Below are 21,360 nucleotides of genomic sequence, written 5' to 3'. Positions count from 1 at the left end.
CTAGGACTTGCCGATCGCATGGTCGGCAATTCGAATCCCCGCGGTGGGGTGAGCTCCCGTCGTTCGGTCCCAGCTCCTGCCCACCTAGCAGTTTGAAAGCACCTTTAAGTGCAAGTAGATAAATAGATACCGCTTTCTAGCGGGAAGGTAAACGGCGTTTCCGTGTGCTGCGCTGGTGCTGGCTTGCCAGTTGCAGCTTCGTCACACTGGCCACGTGACCCGGAAGTGTCTCCGGACAGCGCTGGCCCCCGGCCTCTTAAGTGAGATGGGCACACAACCCTAGAGTCGGACACGACTGGCCCGTACGGGCAGGGGTACCTTTACTAGGACACTGGCCCAGCAACCTCAGCCTGCGTTCAGGCAGCCCCCACCTGCTTTCCTTCTTTCTCACAACCAGCCCAGGGGGTGATAATGCTTGTCAGCTCGCTCCTCTTCAGTTTTTGTTTTGCCCTCGTAGGGTGAAGCAGGAGGAGGATGGGGTGGGAACAGAACATACACTTTTTAACCTCTGGGAAAGACTCTGGAAAAGTGATATGAAATTCACAGAATGTTGTTCTTTGAAGGAGAACTACTTGAAAACGATTTACAGGTGGTATTTAACTCCTGATAGGCTTGCTAAGATGTGTAAGACTGAATCAGATAAGTGCTGGAGATGCAAAGAGGTTGAGGGGACATGCTTTCATATGTGGTGGACTTGTAAAAGGGTAAAAGAGTATTGGGAAATGATACATAATGAATTGAAAAAAATGTTCAAAAGTACTTCCCCCCCAAAACCAGAGTCCTTTCTGTTGGGGATAATTCCGACTGAAATTCCCAGGTGTCAGAAAAGGTTATTTATGTAGGCCACTACTGCGGCCCATATTTTGTTAGTCCCAAAATGGAAAACGAGCGAGATCCCAACCAAAGAAGAGTGGCAGCATAAATTGACAGAATATGCACAGCTTGTAGACTTAACATATAAAATAAGAGAACCAGAAGAACATATGTTTAGAGAAGATTGGAAAACATTTATTGAATATTTGGGAAATAACTGTGTACAGCTGAAAACACTGCCAGCATTAAGATAGATGAACTGATGGTTTGACTAAGGTTGAGGCAGATTCACCCATGAAGAGGTAGGCATAAAAATATTAGTTGCATGGTCTGCACAATGGCCCCCTCTTTTATTAGAAGACATCACTGATTGTGCACATGAGTTGTTCTTGTTGGAGTCTATTCTATGTCGTTTAAAAATATGATAATCATGCAGCACAATCCCATGCATGTTTACTCAGAGGAAATTGGCACTGTGTTGAATAAGGCTGACTCCCAGGGAAGTGTGCATAGGATTGCAGCTTTAATTGAGAAAGTGTGTGTCATGGATGTGTGTTTGCGTAGGAAGGAAGTGCCCACAACTTGTCAAATTTCTGTGCAAAGCCAACATGTCAGCTCCATCCCTGGAGGCAACCATGGAAACATTGCATTCCACTGCCAAAACCTTTCCATTAGGCTGTGTTTAATCTAAGCTTGACACATCAGAGGCATTTGGGATACCTCAAACAGAGAGTAGGAGTGGGATGGCTCGATCAAACTTCTTATTAGAGACACTATATAAAGTGTTGTGTACCATTGATGTTCTGAAATAGGGCTCATGGATATTCCCAGTGACCTGTGTTGATGAGAATGAGCTGAGTTGAGCCTTGGGATTGCATAATAATAATAATAATAATAATAATAATAATAATAATAATAATTTATTTATTTATTTATTTATTTATTTATACCCCGCCCATCTGGCTGGGTTTCCCCAGCCACTCTGGGCGACTTCCAACAAAATATTAAAATACAATAGTCCTTCAGATATTAAAAGCTTCCCTAAACAGGGCTGCCTTCAGATGTCTTCTAAACGTCAGGTACCGTATTTTTCGTCCCATAGGACGCTCCGTCCCATAGGACGCACCTAGTTTTTTTGGGGGGAAATAGAGGAAATTTTTTCCCCTTTATTTCCCCCCCAAAAGCAGGTCGGGGAAACCGAACCAGGTCGAGGAACAGCGGGATGGCGGTGCTGCGCCTCCCTGCTGTCCCCCGAGCTTGTGGGGCTGGCCCATGTCTGCCCGGCGCGAGGGGCGCTCTGCTTCAGGGCACCCCTCGCGCTGGGCGGCAGGCTGCTATCCGCAGCGTGGGGAGCCCTGCGAGGAACTCCTGCAAGGCTCCCCACGCTGCGGATGTCTGCCGGGCGCGGGGGGCGCTCTGCTTCAGGGCGCCCCTCGCACTGGGCAGCAGGCTGCTATCCGCAGCGTGGGGAGCCTTGCGGGGAACTCCTGCAAGGCTCCCCACGCTGCGGATGTCTGCCCCGCACGAGGGGCGCTCTGCTTCAGGGCGCCCCACCCGCCGGACAGCAGGCTGCAATCCGCAGCCTAGACATCCCTGCGGGACCTCCCGCAGGGCTGCCTAGGCTGCGGATGTGTTCCTGAAGCCTGGAGAGCGAGAGGGGTCGGTGCGCACCGACCCCTCTCGCTCTCCAAGCTTCAGCAAAAGCCTGCATTCGCCCCATAGGACGCACCCAGATTTCCCCTTCATTTTTGGAGGGGAAAAGGTGTGTCCTATAGGGCGAAAATATGGTAGTTGTTTATTTCCTTGCCATCTGGTGGGAGGGCATTCCACAGGGAGGGTGCCACTACCGAGAAGGCCCTCTGTCTGGTTCCTTGTAACTTCGCTTCTTACAGTGAGGGAACCGCCAGAAGGCCCTCAGTGCTGGACCTGGGCTGAATGATGGGGGTGGAGACGCTCCTTCAGGTATACTGCTCCCCCATCCTCCTCAGGTGTCACTAGAAGGATTTCGGAAGATTTCAGAAGCTTTTTCATTAACCGCAGCTCACCATGTCATCAGAACTTGGCAAACTGTAGTTCATTTTAACTATCGTTTGTTTGAAACAAGCAAATTTCAAACCATGGTTTACAGGATGGTCAGGTGACCTGCTTTGAGAGGACAGACCTGTATATAAGGGCTGTTAGTGGGCAGTCTTCTGTTTGAAGGAGTCCTCTCTTTCAAGGGCTGCCCTGAAGAAAGGAGGACCTTAAAGTTGCTCATCCAAACTGAGTAGGCACACAAGTCACCTGGGTCACAATCTTCCCCTGCATGCTGTATTTCTGCTTAGATAATTGTAATTATTTCAAAATATTCATATACTTAGACATGTATCCAATGGAGCAGCTAACACATATTGGGGAGGTGGCACATTGAACAGTGGCATGCTTCCTATATTTTTTTTGTCTTATTCCAAAATAATGATTATAATAAATGAAATTAAAATTATGATTGACCAGTAACCCATTCACTATGGATATGTTAAAGATATACTACCAGTGGGCACAGAACTGATAACATACTTGTTAATGGATGCTTGCAAAGCAATATGTTTCACCTGGGAGAAACACATCTCTATGTTAGAAGACTGGATAGTAAAACTATGAGAACCGTCTCATGGTAAAAGAGCAGGGGAAGACAAACAACTTGATAATGTGTTTCTTTAGAAGTGGAGCACTTTTGTCCCGTATTGGTATAACAAGACTGAGAGAATTGTTCAACTAGATATAAGGAAGAATTTAAATAAAGAACAACGAATTAAAATTGCCTCTGGGACTTGGGATTCATATCAGTTTCCTCTAGAGACACAGCATCATGTGTGAAGCTCACAGAAGTATTTATTTTACCCTAATTGCGTAGCGGGAATTTAGTGCATACAAAAATGGAAGTGAAGATTCTGGGCAGACACCCTGGGTCCCTGCACCCCAGTCCTTGTCCAATATTCTAACCATTACACCACACTTCCTCTCTACCGTTAAGAGCTATAATCCTGTGGCAATATAGTTAAGAGAGGCACAGCTTCTGCACGACTTCTTGTCATTTGAATGGGGCTTGCCTGGGGTTCCCACACAGGCACCTCAAAATAGGCAGAGGTTGTACAACAGCAGGGCTTGATTATTTGTTTTTTGCTCTCAAGGCTGACCGTTCCCCTGCGTCCTATATTTGGCCTGCAGTCAGCACAAAGTTTCTCATGCTTTGTGCCAGTCCAAAGGAGAGATGTCTCCAAAATGTTATATTTAACAGAAAACTATTTTTGAGTTGCTGTGACTTCTAGCAAAATTGTTCTCCCTCATCTTTTTAAAAATCCCTCATAATTCAAAGCCCATTTGCTATACAGAGGTCAAGCCAGCCTCACAGCGAGTGATCAGGAATAGGATAAGATTTGTGTGTGAGTGAGCGTGTGTTCCGCTCTGCCAATGTGTGGACAACTTGTCTGAGTTATTCAGATATCAGATTGGCTTAGGGAATGTACATTCCAACCTTCATGTGGGTGACAGACCTCCTGCAAAGTGAATCCTGCAATTATTTACAGCTCCATGGGCTATGCCAGTAGTATTTTACTACATCTGAAGGACAAAATGTGGTTCTGCTGATAGCCTCAGACACGCAGTGCTGTCGATTTAACAATTTGTTGCTAAACATTTATCAATTTCTTTTGCAGTGCGTAATGTATTTTAAATGTGTCACACCTTAAGAACGCTTATGGTCCACATGGGAACGGCTTCCACAGCAGAAGCTGTGCTACCTATTTGACAGAGCCACACAGTGATGGCTAGGAGCAGATCCTTTTTGGCATTTGCCCCCCAGACTGTGGAACAGCCCCCCAAACCATGTAAGCAAAGCTTTTTCTCGCCCATCCTTTCACAAAGGTTGTAAACTTCTCAGTTTCCTGAAGGCTTTGAGTGATACTTTATTTTATTTGCTTCTGGTATGGTGGTGTAGTGGTTCTCAGTTGTGCTGGTCCCGTGGGTTTCCGTGAGGCGTGGTCTGAATCCAGTCCGAGGTTGAGGGTGCAGTATTGAGGCCGTCCATCAAAGCTGAAGCTGGGTCCAAGGCAGGGAGTCAGGCGAGGTCAGGAGATCCATGCAGGCAGGAACTGGCTCCCGCAACTTGGGACTGAGGCTGGCTAGCTTTTATCTGCCCCGAGGCATAGGGCAGCCCCGGTCCACAGGTGACTCGCCTCTCCTGGCCTGGAGGTGACACTTCTCCTGCAGGAACTTACTTCCCTCCGCCTTTCTGCCCTGAACCTCTGTAGCTCAGGAGAGGCTGGAGGGTTACCGGACCCAGAGGCCACCTCAGCCTCCCCTGATGCGGCTGAGAGTGGAGCACCTGCAGGCAATGGGTCCTCCATCACCTCAGGAGCCAGAGCAGACTCAGCTGGTGCCTGCACCTGAGGATCCAGCACAGGTGAGGACCCTTCAGGCTCAAGCCCCAGCCCCGGCTCAGCTGGTTCTGGAGGCGGGGACTCCTGTGCAGGCTGGGATTCCTCAGGTTCAGCCTCTGAGTCCGAATCCCAGGCCATCACATCAGTCTTGTTTTGTTTTTGGCTGGTGTGCATTGGGAAAGGGCTATACAATATTTTAATCCATAAAGAAAAATGCCACTGATGTTGCATTGAGCGTTCAAACAAGAATTTTTGGCGTGATGTTTGGGGAATGTGTGAAAATTCCCTGGCATATCTTTTTGTTGGTCTTAAAGAAACTCTTTGTCTCCTGTGACTAGAAGCTGGGATCCTACCTACCTGTGACTTGGCTCTATCTCAAAAGGGGCTTGCTTGGCACCACCCAGAGAGGATGTCAGCAGCAGGGGATACATTTAAAAAACATAAAACCAATTACAAAGAACTCTGGTACAGAAGACGTGATGGGATGCCACATGGTGGCAGCATCCTCAGTGGAAAGAAGCACACTTTCAATCTAGAGAGCGTGGATGTTCTTCTGAGAGGGTGACTTAGCTGAGAAAGAGTGGTCAGGTTTAATAAATCAGAAGCTAACATAAATTCAATAGTACAAAGGCAGGGGTTCTCACTGATTTGTCTACTGAAACCAAAAAAAGGAACATTTCAACACAAGTGTAGCTTATTCTAGCTCAGCCTTCCTTAGCCTGGCACTCTCCAGATGTTTTAAACTATAACTCACTCTACAGGAGTGGTGCTCATTCTAGCCCAGCCATTCCTAAACCTTTTGCCTTTCAGACGTTTTGGACTACAATTCCCATCAGCCCCAACTGCTAGCTGGGAGCCATAATCCAAAACATCTGAAAGGTACCAGGCTGGAGGAAGGCTGACACAACCCCATGCATAGCTGTCAACTTACAGATTTGAAAATAAGGGACCAGCAGCCTTGAAAATAAGGGACCAGCAGCCAAAATAAGGGACCTCACCTGTTCCAGGCACTCCAGTCTTCCTGTCCTCCTGCAGTCTGGTCAAACTCATGCTGGTAGCTTCGAGAACACTGTCCAACCAACTTTGTAACCAGAGGTTCAACTGAATAGAATCTGAATTACATGCACCACAAGTCCTATGCAGCCTCAACTTAAGATGGCTCCCCGGCCTGGCTTTGCACTGCAAAGTTTGTAGCAGCACGTGCAACAAAATGGCATCCAGCATTCACAAAACCCCTCAGCTTGCATTAACTAGCCACACACAAGGCATGCAAGCTCCACCCCCAGTCATTCTTAGACTTCTTATTGGGTGAGCAACACAGCCAAGCAACACAGTTGGAGCCTCCCTCCTCCCTGGCCGGCAGGGAGGGAGGGAGGGAGAGGAGTTGCTTTGAAATTTAAGGGACATCATTTAAGGGACATTTAAGGGACAGCAGTGGGACATGGCACTGGAATAAGGGACTGTCCCTTCAAATAAGGGACACTTGACAGCTATGACCCCATGCATGGAGGCAAGTAGATTCAATAAAAAGGTCAGGCCCTCTACACTGTCCAGACATGAGAATGCATGGAAGCCAGATGTGAGCTACTCTGACCTTCTCAGAGGAAGAGGGGCATATATGGGTAATAAAGAAATAATTTGTGATCCTTTAGGAAGAGAGTTTGCAGCAACCAAAAAAACCTGTCCAGAATTGATGCTGATTGCCAATCCCCACAGTGGCACACCTAATGTCGCTCAAATGCAAAAAGGCATTTTACTTTGCACCACCCAGAATTGCAGAGTAAAGGAGAACAGGGCACTTCCATGAGGTATTATGGCTGGCAAGACTCACTGTGGAATAAGGAAAGCCTTTACTTCAAAATGGAGATGTCCTGTCTTCACAGAAAACAGCAGCATTTTGCATCTAGATATCATCGATATATGAGAGTCAGCATATTCATATGTTAGCTGAAACATCAACCTGGCTGCCAGCTCTTTTTGAGTGAAGTTGTCCATAAATAGCCTGGGTCTTGCCGATCAGAGCAAATGACTCATTCCAAATGAGTTGCTGCTGGGGCACTTTAGATCTTTAAATGAGGCCCCACTTTGAAGTCCATCTCAGGTGGAGGACAGAGTCACCTCAAAGAATAGCAAAGGCTTTTCTATTCTGACCCCAAAACTTTGGAATGTCATCCTCCAAGGGCTCTGTCCCTTGATATTTTTTCAAAGGCAGGACAATATCTCTCTTACCTCACAGGATTGTGGTGGTGATTAATTTTTTTTGGGGGGGGGGCGGAGAACCATGTATGTGCTAAGAATCCACTCTTTCTTTTTTTGACCACTTTAACCCACACCTGCTTGCATTTGCATCTGAAGACTAAATCCTCTGGTTCCCCTACTTACCACTAGGCGTCACTCCCTTTTGTGCTTGTTCCTGCCGCCCAGTTTGTTGATTCTAACCTGTTCATTAAGCACGAAAGTGGCATGCAGGTAGATACTGGTAAACCAGGTAAACTGTGCACCTATTAAATAATAATTCCAGTATGCGATTGCATTCCTCCCACAAAATAGTGACAGTCTAGAGGCAGCCAGTGATGGCTCTGCTTGCTCACCCTGTTACTAGGGTTGCCACCTTTGGTCGGGCAAGATACAGGAGAGGTCGGGGTGGGGATTGTGGAGCACACACGCTCTCATGACAGCAAATCCTCCTCCTTTTGAGGAGGGGTTTTCTCCCTGAATTTGGTCTCCTGTCTCCTTTCTTCCGTTTGACTCATGTTGATGGGCAGGGGCCAGGAGTAGACGACCAGCTCCCATGGGCTGCAGCTCCAGCCTCTTGCCTATGCTGGCATCTGAAGAGACTCAAGGGAGGAGGAGAGGTCAGGTCGGGGTAGCAGGAGGAGCCAAGGGGCAGCAGACCCGTACCATGCTAGACCAGTGGGTGGTGGCTGAGGAGGAGCACCAGTGAGAGAGAAGGAAGGAGAGGGCAAGGGAAGGAGGCCACTCCTTCCCCTTTCTCTCTGTTGTTGTTTGTGCCAAGCCGGGGTCCTTCTCCGCTGTACCAACAGCGACGCAACCACCATTTGGGGCTGGCCGAGCTCAAATACAGCAAAAAATGTGTCCTGTTTGAAGTCCAAATGGGACAGGGGACACTTTTGTTCAAAAACGGGGCGATCCCATTTTTCTAGGGATGGGTGACAAACTTACCTGTTACTCACCTGTTACCCAACCAGGACCAGCCCCATCATGCAGCAGTTTAGAATGGCCTGCTTCAGGCAGTACGTTGCGGGGAATCTTGAAGCAGGAACTGGTGACTGCATGATGCAGAAAGATTTTTGAAAGTATGGCCCTAGCATTTAGGGTCTTGTTTAAGGTGGTAGCAGAGGGAGAATGCCATTAAGGCTTCTGTAAGTGTGAGGAAAGAGCATTGGAGCTGTGCTTCAGGCAGCCAAATGTTTGGGGCAACACAGTCCCGGACTTGGGTGCACATGCCACAGAGGAGTGTGCTCTTCTCGTAGCAATTCTGCATGTCTCTTCATGGAAGCTTGCCAGATATTCTGACAATCCTGTTTCTAAAGCATACGATACTTAACACGCTTTGTATAATGTCAACAACAGCTAAAAAGTTGTTATTCCAATTAAAAATATTGATGTAATAACAAATAAAAAACACACACCATGTGGTTGTGGGAAAAGTAGGGGGGAATAAAGACGGAATACTTCTGTCCTGGTTATGCATGTAAAAAATCTTTGTGAAAATGGAGAACGCAGTGCAACTAAATAGAACTTAAAAACAAAATGGAGGGTTGCATAGGGGTGTGTGTGTGTGTGTGTGTGTGTGTGTGTGTGTGTGTGTGTGAAATACCCAACAAAATTCAACTTAACAAAGGTCCATGAAGTCGGTTAAAGCTATTACTGCTCCAGCCTCTTGACTTCAATTGAAGGATAATGTGGCATTAAATATTTTCAATTTAACTCTGCATGACTTAGTTTAAATTGTTTCCAGAGCTCTAGACAGATCTTCCTCCGCTATTGTGAATGGCACGTCCTCCCCCACAGGCTGTGAATGCTGCCGACCCTGATTTTCTCAGATCAGAGGAGTGTTAAGGAAAAGCTCCTAGACAACTCCAGATGTTGCACCATCAGAGTTGTATCTATCTTATGTCAGGATACGTCAGAAGAACTTCATGACTGTCCATAGTTTAAAAAGTGAAGGGAAAAGTTTTTTTTGTGTGTTACTACAAACTGTCAATCTGTTCTCAGAGTGATTAAACACATGAGGTGGTTCTTCAGACCTTATTGAAGTGACCAATATTTTTGTCTGGTTTGCCTGAGGAATCTGGAAGATGTATCCGTGTACCCAATTTGCAAACAAGGATTTCTCTGCAGCCTTGGATTTTGAAGCATTCTACCTTGATAAAAATGTAAACTGGGCATATTCTGGAAAAGAGTTGTGCAGGAGGGGAATGATTTAATTTGATCAGCACTCTGGCTTCATATTCTGAGCATACATCAGACCTTGGATTTTAATGATTACTTTGGAAATCAGATAATGTTTTTGCTATTTTGCTCTGGAGAAAATATGCATCTAAGGATTAGCTGCTCTGAAGAAGATGGCAAAAGTCTGTTGCAGATTAGATACACCTGGAAATGCCCCATTGTAGATTAGGCACGCTATTTGGTATCCCCCATTGAAGATCTATCAGCCCAACCCTTCTGACAAGGGGATGTATTAATAATTATTGATTTGCAACTCTATGAAGTGGTGTGGTATTGCTTTAAATGTGTTGTGAAGATGGGACTTTTCTTGAATAATCTGCTCTCCTATACGCAATTCAGGTTCTCTGCCATGGATTCACGGATTGTCCTTGGGACTAGTCTCAGCGTTAAGGGTTTCCCATTTCAAAGCTGGGTAAATGTTTCCTACATATTGTGCTCCTTAGAGAGGCTGGCTTCCTGATTGCAACTAGAGAGTCTCCTCTTCAGCAGGGGGGAGGAAAAGCTCATTAGTAACTGATAGCATGTGCTGCTGACTATTTGTAGCAAGGCTTCTGGATCTTACAAAAGGTGCAGAAATGCTCACTGCCAAGGATAAATGCCATATGTTAAAGTCAGCTATTGCTGTTGCTGGACAGCTTCCAAATGCGTTTTAGGGGAAAAAGGCCCTTTGGTAAACCCTATTTTAAAAGCTATTAAGTAGCTATTAATTTATCCATTCTCTTGTGCCTTTTGAGTAGGCATCCATGCTTTGTGCAAAACACCAGCATAAGGATTAGAACCTGAAATCATCATTAAATTATTAGATCATAATTAAATCATTCACAGTGTTGGTACAGGAAGCATGCAAGACTAGCACTACATGCTCAGGAATCAAGCTCACTTGCATTTAACAAGGTACTCAGGCTTATATGGAGCAAGGCTGAGCTAACAGAAGAGGGGTGTGTGTGTGTGTGTGTGTGTGTGTGTGTGTGTGTGTGTACGCACACACACCTTTGATTATACTAAGAATAGGTGCATAATGGGCTGATTTGAGACTTAGATTTGAGTACCAGATCTGCTTACTCCTCACATCCATGCTGCCCTCTTACCTTTTCTGAGTGTTCCCAAGTTTTTCTCACTTGCTGTTAGCCCTAACTGTGCCACTACCGCCTCCAGCTCTGACTTTGGCTGTGTTTTGCTCCTTCAGAAGTTGTTTGTGTTCAGTCTAGTAAGCAATTCCAAAGGAACAGTGGAGAGCAGATGTTCATCTCAGTGGCCTTTCCAGAGATGATGTGAAATTGAAGCCACCACCATCCCATTGAGTGTCTGTGCATTCAGTGCAATGTTACTGGCATGATAAAGACACCACCAGGAAGACGTCCCTTGAATTTCAGTTCTCCTCCTGCTTGTTGGAAGGCTAGTTTAAGTTGATTTCATTTCTGGCTGATCTAAATTAAGGACAGGTACAAGGATTTTAATGCTTTGCCGATGGAAACACTGGGGCGCTTTTACAAATATATATAAGGGGCTGTAGAGTCTGAACGATTGTCATGAATCAGGGTGAGTAAATCCTCAAGATGTATGCTGTAAAGAAGGGGTTACGGTACTTCATGCACTGTGAAAACAGCACCTAAAATACTATCAAATTGATTATGGCATTAGCTTTCATGGGACAGAGTCTGCTTTTTCAGATGCATGAAGTGTGCACTGGCAGAGGAACAGGAGTGTGGAGGGAGTGGACCGCCCCTGGCACCACTATTCTGGTAGGGTGCCATCGTGGGGGTCCCCCTGGACATGTGCCACACCCCCACAGGTGTCGTGTCATGGCCCCAGAATGTGTGCCATGCCCCTGCAGGCGCCGTACCACACCCCCAGGATGCATGCCATGTCCCCCCGCTCTCCACCCCCGGTAGCGGAGCATGCAGCTTCGCCACTGGAACTGTAATCCCAAACTGAGTGTCCTGCATTTAAATTAATCAGAAGCAAAAGCCTCACAAACATTTTGCTCTCTCTCTCTGTGTCATCAACAACATATTTGTATGCAGTTTCCTATACTTGAACTGCTTCTGGTGGGAAAATTCTGGAAGATATGAAATGGCCTTTGGCCTGAAACTGAACTGCAGGCACAGTGTTATAGTACAATTAATAATCTGAAGCCAGCTCTCTTGGACAAGCAGGTCTGTTCCTTGTGCTGCCTCCCCACATCTGTTCATGATCACATGAGCAATGGTTGTGGTCCCAGCTGTGGAGAAACTGAAAAACCTCTAGTCTGGATCCCAGCTGTGGAGAAACGTAAAACCCCACAGCCTGCAGGATGGTATGATAAACAGAATGACAATATTCTCTGAACTCTGGGTTACTGGAATCAGGCCCCATCTGCGCCAGACATTTAAAGCAGTATCATACCACTTTAAAAAGTCATGGCTTCCCTCCAACGAATCCTAAGAAGTGTAATTTGTTAAAGGTGTTGAGAGTTGTTATGAAGCCCCTGGTCTCCTTACAGAGCTATAATTTGCAGAGTGGTTTAACCATCGATTCCTTTTCCTGGCAAACTCTGTAAATTGTAGCTCTGTGAGGGGAATATGGGCCTCCAAACATCTCTCAACACCATTAACAAACTACAGTTCCCAGGATTCTTTAGGAGAACACATGATTGTTTGAAGTGTTATGATGCTTCTTTAAATGTATAGTGTAGATGCATCTATGATGACTGGTATAATATCTTGTACATAGGAGCTGCTCATTGAGAATGTGGTTCTACATTACAAAGGTTGCAAGTCCAACAAATGGGTAACTGCATTATTTGGCTCCTATAGAGGTTCTAGAGTTTGGATGGGGTGAGTGGGCAATGCCCCATTATGTTCAAACCCTCCTGCCCATGAAGAGTTACTGGAATAACAAAATCTTTCCCCTTACAGTGGTACCTTGGGTTACAGACGCCTCAGGTTACAGATGCTTCAGGTTACAGACTCCGCTAAACCAGAAATAGTACCTCGGGTTAAGAACTTTGCTTCAGGATGAGAACAGAAATCGCGCAGCAGCGGCGCGGCAGCAGTGGGAGGCTCCATTAGCTAAAGTGTTGCTTCAGGTTAAGAACAGTTTAAGGTTAAGAACGGACCTCCAGAACGAATTAAGTTCTTATTCCGAGGTACCACTGTATAGTTAAGCTTGAAATAAAGTTTGGTACCAGAATTTACCTTTTTTTAAAAAAAACCCACAACCAACCTGCAAGTGGTGATATGAGAGATTTTTACCAGTTGATACTGGTGGAAACAAACATTTGGAATAGATTACTGGTGAAGGTGACAGAAGAGTCTGAATGAATCCAAAAGATGGCTCTTCTCGCTACTGAGGAAGAGATATATGCAGTGCTGGGGGGAAGTGGGGATGTTTGATAATAATAATCTAAAACTGGTCATATCTCTCATGTGATGCTGCCATACATACAGGTTTTTCCTGGACATTACTGGGATTTCAAAAGCAGAAGTGATGTCTGGGGGCATTTCTGGAAGGCGGAGGTTTGTCCTGGATCTTTGGCAAGTAAACCGAAAAATCACAATTGTTGGTGTTTTCATTTAAAAAAAGCTCAACAATTTTGGAGACTTCCGGGTTGGCGCCATCGCCGAATGGCGGACTCCCTCCGAGCTCCGGAGGGAGTCTGCTCGGCAGGGGCTGGGTCCTACCGCGCCGGCGACGCGGGGACCCTTAAAAACCACGGGCACGGAGCCCGTGGACATGGGTGACTCGGCTGGCACCGTTAGCGCCCTCCCGACTCGTGAAGGAGCCTTTTTAAAGGCTACGGAACGGGTGCCGGGGAGTGGCGTGGTGCTGTGAGTCCTCTGCTTTCCCTGCCGAGCGAAGCCGCATGCCATTCGACGGAGAGCGCTGACTTCTTCTATTGAAAATTCGGACTTAAACAACAACCCGTGAGTAATTTGGAAACCGGGTTTAAAAGGAGAAAAAAAGAAAAAAAATTCGGATTCGGCACGAGCGGGGGAGATCCAAAAAGGAAGTCAGTCCCCCCCCCCTATTGTAAACATTCTAAAACAAGGATTGGGTAACCAAGGTCGAGAGAGAAGCGTTTTTCTGTTTAAAAATTATTAATTCCACGATGGGAAATTATAAGAACTGTGCTGGAGGAGAAGAGTGGAGGGTGAGAATGAAAATGCAACCCCCCCAGGGAACCGGGGCGATTTGTGAGAGAGCCTGGTGGAGAGAGACGGAGACTTTGACAGCTGTCAAAGTAGCTGTCAAAGTTGGAGAATATAAAGAGGACTTTGCTATGAGGACTTTGCTGGTTAATTTTGCTACAATTTGCTACAATTTGGATATAAACTGTTGAAAATAAGGAATAACAATTTGACTTTTGGATCAGAGGAAACAAAGTTACTACAATCCCCCTAGAGGGGTTTCGGGACATTACAAGAACGATCGTAAGTGGAAAAATACTCTTGGAATCGTACAGGACTTGTTATCTCCTGGGAAAGCTGCAAAACTGAAACAGTATTTCGTCTACAGAGGTGTTTATATTAAAGGAGACAATAGAATTTTCTATTGAAGAAAGGAAGGGACTGGACGTAAGTTTTTGTTCCTGAACAACAACAACCTCTGTAGAGGTACCAAATTTCTTAATTAGAACGTTTTAGCAGCGGAACAGGACAAGAAATCTGAGAAAGTGAGAAAGAACAAAGGACTGATTACGACCTGGAAAGAACAAGGGGGGAGCTATAAAGACCAAGGAAACTAAAGGCCCACTGGGGGCCTTCTTCAAGTTAAACATTATTAAAAAAAAAAAATTAAAAGGAAAAAAACCGGCAAGGTGGAACTGGGGAAAAAATTGGCCATGGATTTGAGATCTCCAGGCTGACAATAGACAGATTGATGGATATGGGGAATTCAAACCGGGGAAGGGGGGGGGAGAGATTTGGAATCCAAAGGCTGTGCAACTATTTTTTGAATCTTTTTATATCCTTTATCCTTTATATCTTTTTATATCTTCTTGTATACTACTTTATTTTGATTGGACGTGTTTATTAAAAAAGGGAATTCGTGGAAGGAAACTGGGGTGGACTTTGGGGGGGAAATTTTTTTTTCTGTTAATGATGAGGGATGGCGGAATGATTGTATAATTTAAATTGAATAGTGGGTTAAACAAATTAAGCTTTAAATTGGGAGTAAGAGCTTGTAGAACTAAATTAATGAAAGGGGAATACAGTTGGGAGGGGGATGGGGGAGTCCCAGAAAGTTGGCAATGAAAGTAAGGTTTTAAGTGTGTTTTATTTTTCTTTTTTCTTTGTATTTCTATCTTTTGTGTTTTGGAAACTTTAAGAAATATGATTTTTTTTAAAAAAAAAGCTCAACAATTTTGGGGTCTTCCTACTCATGTTACAAATCTTTCTGCCAGGTGGAATGAATCATTCTGAAATATCATACTGACCCATATTAAGTATGACCACAGACAGAAGCTCACTCATTACAGATCAGATAGGGAAGTTTTTACTGTTTGATGTTTTATTGTGCTTTTACATCTGTCGGAAGCTACCCAAAGTGGCTCCGGCAACCCAGTCAGATGGGCAGGATACAAATAATAAGAATAAGAATAATGTGAGATTCAGCTCCTGTGCTTTGACTGCACTATGGTCTTGCTCATCACGGGTATTGCACATCCTCAGTTGGGATTGCTAAACTTCACTCGGATTTCCGAAATATCCACCTGAGAAGCTTGGAGCTACCCTAGATTAGGTGTAGTCACTCTTAGTGGCTTGGAGTTGCAGGGCCACAGAAGCTTCTCTGTTGCCACTTGCTGGAGTTCCCTCTTGCAATGCACCCCCGTTTCTAGTACAAACGCTCTCCTGCCGCCTGCTGGTCAGAGTGCCTTACTGCGCTGTTCTCTAATTCTGCACCCCACCCATGGGCTGCATCTCCTAGCCTGACATAAGCCCCTAACTGCAGATTAAAAATCACATCAATAACACTCCTCCCTTCCAGTGTGCCTTTGGATTGAAGTTGTTGTTGTTTAGTCATTTAGTCGTGTCCGACTCTTTGTGACCCCAGGGACCAGAGCACACCAAGCACTCCTGTCTTCACAGTTACCATCTTCCAAAGCTGTTGTCCACCATGAGAAACAGAAACTCACCCCCTCACTGCCCTCATGCTGCTAGCACAGCAAGGCCTCAGGGAATATGGGACCATTACATTACACGCAGAATACAGTATCTGCATTCTTCAAGTTTTAGGGTTTAAAAATAAATATTCAACTGCAGCCATATGGCCTCCCTAGAAATAATAGCTGTGAGCACAATTCCCTGGGAAAGTTTTCTGCATGAGTCCTGTTGAATTGAAACAGCCAGGCTCTTGTACTTCTCCCAATTGTTTTGATTATGCCGCGCTGAGGAGAAAGTTCTACTGCAGGGCTAAGGGAACTGTGACCCTCCAACTCCCTTCAGCCCCAATCAGTGCGGCCATAGGACAGGGATGATGGGAGCTGGTCTCTAACAACAACTGGTGTTCCACCCCCCTGTTTTAGTGGATTCTGATACATATATTAAAAAAAATTCTACTTTGTAGCCTGAAGAAGCTATCAAAAGATTATCATAATAAAGACACACTCTCATCTAGTATAGGAGCAAAAAGTACAGAGTGTCCATATGGAACCAGGAATAACCAGGAAGCATTTCATTTCTCCATCCTTAGCTCCCTCCCTTTTTTTGTTGTTGTTGCTGGGAAGCAGCAGCTCCCACCAAAGTCTTTTGGGCAAAGGAGTTGGGCTGAGCATCTAGAACTTGCACAGCCCAACTCAATCGCATTTGACTAGGATGTTCAGACTGACTCCGTGTTTCCTAGTAGGTGTAACAGAAGTTTTATGAATACAAGGATCCACCAGAACTCCTCTCTCCCTGCCACTCTGCATCTAATGTCATCCTCCTGGGGTGTTTGTTTGCGTAGTCAGTTCTAGCTGAGACAGGAGTCTGAATCATTCCTACTGAATCATCAATACCACAATTGCTCACAAAAGTTAACAGGGGCCATTCTGTCTGCAACACGGTCATGTTCTGTTCCCTTTCAAAGGACATTTTTATACCTGTCTGACGCTTTTTCATTCTAGCAGGATGGCTAGATTTTCCATGGTCATAATGTACATAATTTCAAGGGACATCAAGATTTCACTTTCATCCTCTTTGCAGAAATCCAGGGCTGGAATTCTAAATGCATTTATCAATGACAAACCATTAATTTAAAACCAGGCTGCAAGCGACCCCCCCCCCCAATAGTGTTGTTTTACCCGGATGCTCTTGTTACCTTGGTGAGAACAGCAGTTCTGGTATTTATTTATTTTATTTTTTTAGATGTTGGGGTTGCAAGGGCACATCAAAAGTGTGACGGCAAGGCTTTCTGCATGATTCATCTTCCAAGAGGCAAAATCCCTCCCCACAATCTCTCATGTTTTCAAATCTCCTGTGGCCAGAGAAGAGAAGCTAGGATGATAAGGGGTCTGAGAACCAAGATTAAGGGGGCATGATGGCAGCCTTCAAATATCTGAAAGGACTGGCATGCAAGAAGATGGAATAGGCTTATCAGTGCTTTTTTTCTGGGGGTACACATACCCATAAACATTTTGTGACTCTAAGTTTGGCCTCATTGAGGGGCAGAATTTTTAAAGGAAAAAAGCACTGAGGCTTAATATCTGTTGTTCCAGGCATTGGGTGGATTGCAGGGAAGCAGATATCCAGATATCAGTGAAATGTTAGGAGGCACTTTATAAGTATTTGTTTTGCAATGGAACAGACTACCTTGGGAGGTGGTGGGCTGCCCTTCACTAGAGCTATTTAAGCACAGGGTGGTCAGACATCTGCCAGGGATGCTGGACTTGAATTCTGCATTGTAGAGGGTTGGACTGAATGACCCCCCAGGACCCTTCCAGCTCTATAGATTCTATGATTTTAAATATTTGGGTTTGCTGGGCAAGATCTGTCTTGCAGTCCCTGGCATGCTGGGAAATGCAACATGTCCAGCAGCACCAGATTTAGAACTAACTGCATGCAAATAGTGTCAAATTTGTGTTCACAAACGAGGAGCAGCGCTACTCAGGCTTATAGGATGCTTTTTCCCTTTGCCGACCAACGAATGAACCGCTTCCCGCTGCTTTATGAGTACGGTAAGTAAAGCCCACTGCGCTCTTTGCACCCTCCCGTCCCCCACGGGGCCTTGAAACTATCACAAAGCTCCCCCAAAATACAACGCACAAAGGAAAATATGCCCCCTTCTTTAAAATGCCAAAGGCAGGTGCTAAAAAAATAAATAAACGGGAGGACATAAATGCTGGGTCCTGTCCCTCTGAGCCAGTCGGAAATGCAAAGCTAGATTGTCCCCTGTAGGATGGGCTGTTAAGGGATGATAATATATATAAAAAATGTAGCTGCTGCAAAGGGCGTTAGGACCCTGAAGAGCTCTCGCTCGCTCCCTCGCTCTCTTCGCTCCGCAGGACTGAGCAGTGAGACAAGAGCTAAAACAAACAGCTGTGACTGTACGAGCCAGCCAAATAAGAGGGAAAGAGAGAGAGAGAATATCCTATCACCACTCCCCCCAATCAGTCTCTTCTCCACCCCACCCCCCGCACCTCTCCTACATCTGATCCCCACCCCACCCCCAGATCCCTCTTCCTCAGTTTACTCCGGGTCTCTCAGCATGAGGAGGATCCGGGCTAATGCCATCGCCATCCTGACCGTAGCCTGGATCCTGGGCACTTTCTATTACTTGTGGCAGGACAACAAGCCTCATTCAGCAGCATCCAGCCGATCGCCGAGCAGCGGCGGCGGCAGGAATGGGCAGAGATCCACGGGCAAAGTCGAGATCCACAAAGAAGAGAGGACTATCCCCCTCATCGTAAGTGTGTGTGGCACGGTGATCTTCCAGAGGGGGGGGGGTGACCTTTGGTTTCATCCTCATCCTCGCAGCAGCGGCAGCAGCAGCAGCAAACCCTCCGCGCCGACGAGCGCGACGCAATCGCGTTGGCGCAGCTCGCTTTCGGGTTGCTGCTCCGGCGGCTGCTGCTGCTGCTCGACTGCGCAGGGAGCGCGAGGGATGCTCGGCGGCGCCGGAGCATTAATCTCGCTTGCGGAGAGATTGGCAGCGGCTGCTTGAATGGATTGCGAGGGGGTTGGGAGATGGAGGAGCGGGAAACGAAAGCGGAGGAAGAGTTGCCTTTGCATGGCGGGCTTTTGTATTTATTCTCGCATTCTTGCTTGGGTAACCATGGCAGCATTTACAATCGGGGAAGAGCTACGGAGTGGCGCGAGGAGAGCAGAAAGCTCCCTCCGGAAAGTGCGGGGAGCCTTGGCCGCCGAGTTGCCCCCGGGGTCAGCTCCTCTGGCTAAGAACAACGGGATTTCTTTTCTGGCTAAGGGGCGGGGGGGGGGGAGGAAGCGGGAGGGAGCAGCAAGCCCCGGGGAAGAGGTGGCTTTGCAATCCGGATCCGGCCATTGCGAAAGATGCACGTCTTTTGTGCGCCGCCTTTGAGGCGCCTCGCGGAAAGCGAGGGATAAATGCAATCATAAATATTGAGGAGGGCGCCTGTTGCAAATGGAGCTGGAGTAAGTGGCTCACAAAAAGAAGGCGCCTGTGCGGATTCTAGGGTCTTTGACCTGTTAAGGACTGGCGAGGAGGGATGGTGATCTTGCGTTCGGTGTGAGCAGCTTGGAGGGGCTGATGAAAGTCTTGCTCCTGCTTCTCTGGCAGATGAAAGAGGCATCTGTGTGTCTGCAGGCAGGAGAGGCTGTCATGTCAAAATTGGCAATACTTCGATTTGGCTGGCTTCCCCAGCTGTGAAATGTTGGGTCCTTAAGGGCCAGTTGGGATGTTCCTTTGCAAGCTGCGATTCCAGATGTGGGAGTCGCCTGGGGCTCTGCATAGAGGGATCCTGTGCCCTGCTAGACCGGGGTGCATGAAAGTCCGCCTGATGCAAGGTGAGGTCCTCATGCTGGTGCTTTTGGCATTTTTAGTAGTGGGGAATCAGATGAACAAGGGTCTGACATCAGGCATATTCACTAGTAACATTCATGTCAAAAGTGGCCATCAAATGGGCTGGGTATTAGTTCATACCAAGAGGAAAGAAAGAGGGGCTATCCAGTTGATTTGGATTTCTTCTTTTCTCACTTCTACTGAGATGTGTGAGATGGGGCTTACAGTTTTCACCAGCCATGAGCTCCAGAGTGTCCCAAGATTTACAGATCTCATTGTGCGTGCGATGAATGAGTCACACAGCTCCTTTTCCCCCTCTACTCCTCAGTAGCAGAGAGGACCCTGTAACTCGGCAGTGTGCTTTGCATGCAGACGGTTCCATGTTAAATTCTTAGCATCTCCAGTTAAAGTAAAAAAGAGGTGGCAGGGCTGGGAAAGTCACCTGCCTGGTTCTCTGGAGAGAGGCTGCCATCCAGGACAGACAGCACAGGATATAAATGCAATCACGACATTTATATCTCTACTTCTCTTCGGAGCTCAAGGTAGCAGACATTGTTCCACCCCCTCTGCTTTTTCCTTGAGTCACAACAACCCTGTGAAGTTGAGGAGGCTGAGAGAGAGAGAGTAGGGGGGGGGGACACTGGTCAAGGTCATCTAGTGAGCTTCATGGCTAAGTCCAACACTCCAACCGCCACATCACAAATAGGAAACTGCTTCATTTGTAATGTGTGAAGATGCCCTCAGAGAAAACCCACTAACAGTTCCGACATGTTTAAGCTGAGCATACAGGACTAGCTGCCACAATGGCAAAAAGATATGAATGTGCAAACTAAGTCAAACCACAGCTTCACTTGTTCAGAGCACTAGAATCCCTGCTTGCTCAATGGTCAAAACTATGATGAGGCATTCTTGGTTCCCACAGTAGGAGGCTTAAAGGACGGCAGTCTTTTGCATATTCTTTCTGTGCAAAATTCTATGCATACGTTCAAACTAGCTGGCAGCCTCTGGATTCTGTCTGTTGTACAGGGTACTGTATCAACAGTCTCCTTTGCAAAGAGCTGCACTTTGCTCTTAGTGACCCTCCCATCACGCTCTTGCGATGAGAGGAGGCTCCTGCTCTCCCTCGTGTGAAGGAAAATCATAGAAGCCTTTCATCTCTGCTAGATGAAGGCTTCCCTCTGCCAGAGAAACGGCCTCTTGTTCAGGCTGGAAGATATCCTAAGATAAAAGAAATACATTTTAATAAAACTAACAGAACATTTTTGGGATGACCTGGCTTAAAAGCACTTTAGAAATTGCAGTACGTCACTTAATCTGTGTATCAAATTATTTCCTGGATGAAGAGATGAATGTGAAATAAAAGAAATGAAAACACATTGTGGGCCTTAAAAGTGAAAGCCCTGGATGCTTAGGAGTCTTGGGTCTTAGTCTTGTCAGTGGCAAGGATGGGGCTGCCTTCCTTGCTGAGTCTCAGCTGTAGAATGGGTCTAATAAACTCTGGGGGCATAGTTTTTAATGTTCCAAACACTTGGGTTCCATAGTACATTATATGCTATGATGATTTCCCTCTACTGCTATCATCATATATCCAGGAACATGGTACTATTGTGGTCTAAGGATTTAGCACATGCACTTCCATGGAACACAAATGTGGCATTTCTTAACCCTTTGGTATATTCTTGAGGAACATCCACCAACCTTGGGAAACAATTGCGCC

General features: G+C 46.2%; 1 protein-coding gene across 3 annotated transcripts in view; it reads left to right on the top strand.

Moving 5' to 3' along the window:
• The first annotated feature begins 17,817 nt into the window (after positions 1 to 17,817).
• GALNT16 (polypeptide N-acetylgalactosaminyltransferase 16) overlaps positions 17,818 to 21,360 on the top strand; it is a 145,684-nt gene continuing 142,141 nt past the window's right edge. Inside the window, exon 1 of one of the 3 annotated variants that reach the window (XM_081186229.1) lies at positions 17,818 to 17,841. In XM_081186229.1, coding sequence (XP_081042355.1) covers positions 17,833 to 17,841 — 9 coding nt within the window. In that variant the 5' untranslated portion in view covers positions 17,818 to 17,832. Of the gene's footprint in view, positions 17,842 to 18,173; positions 18,570 to 21,360 lie in introns of those variants that run through there. The other 2 variants (XR_014005840.1, XM_081186228.1) reach the window with 2 other exon arrangements.

This window comes from Podarcis bocagei (assembly GCF_964188305.1).
Source record: "Podarcis bocagei genome assembly, chromosome: 1".
NCBI lineage: Eukaryota > Metazoa > Chordata > Lepidosauria > Squamata > Lacertidae > Podarcis > Podarcis bocagei.
Note: the sequence above shows the minus strand (reverse complement) of the source record. Positions and strands in the feature narration are given on the sequence as shown.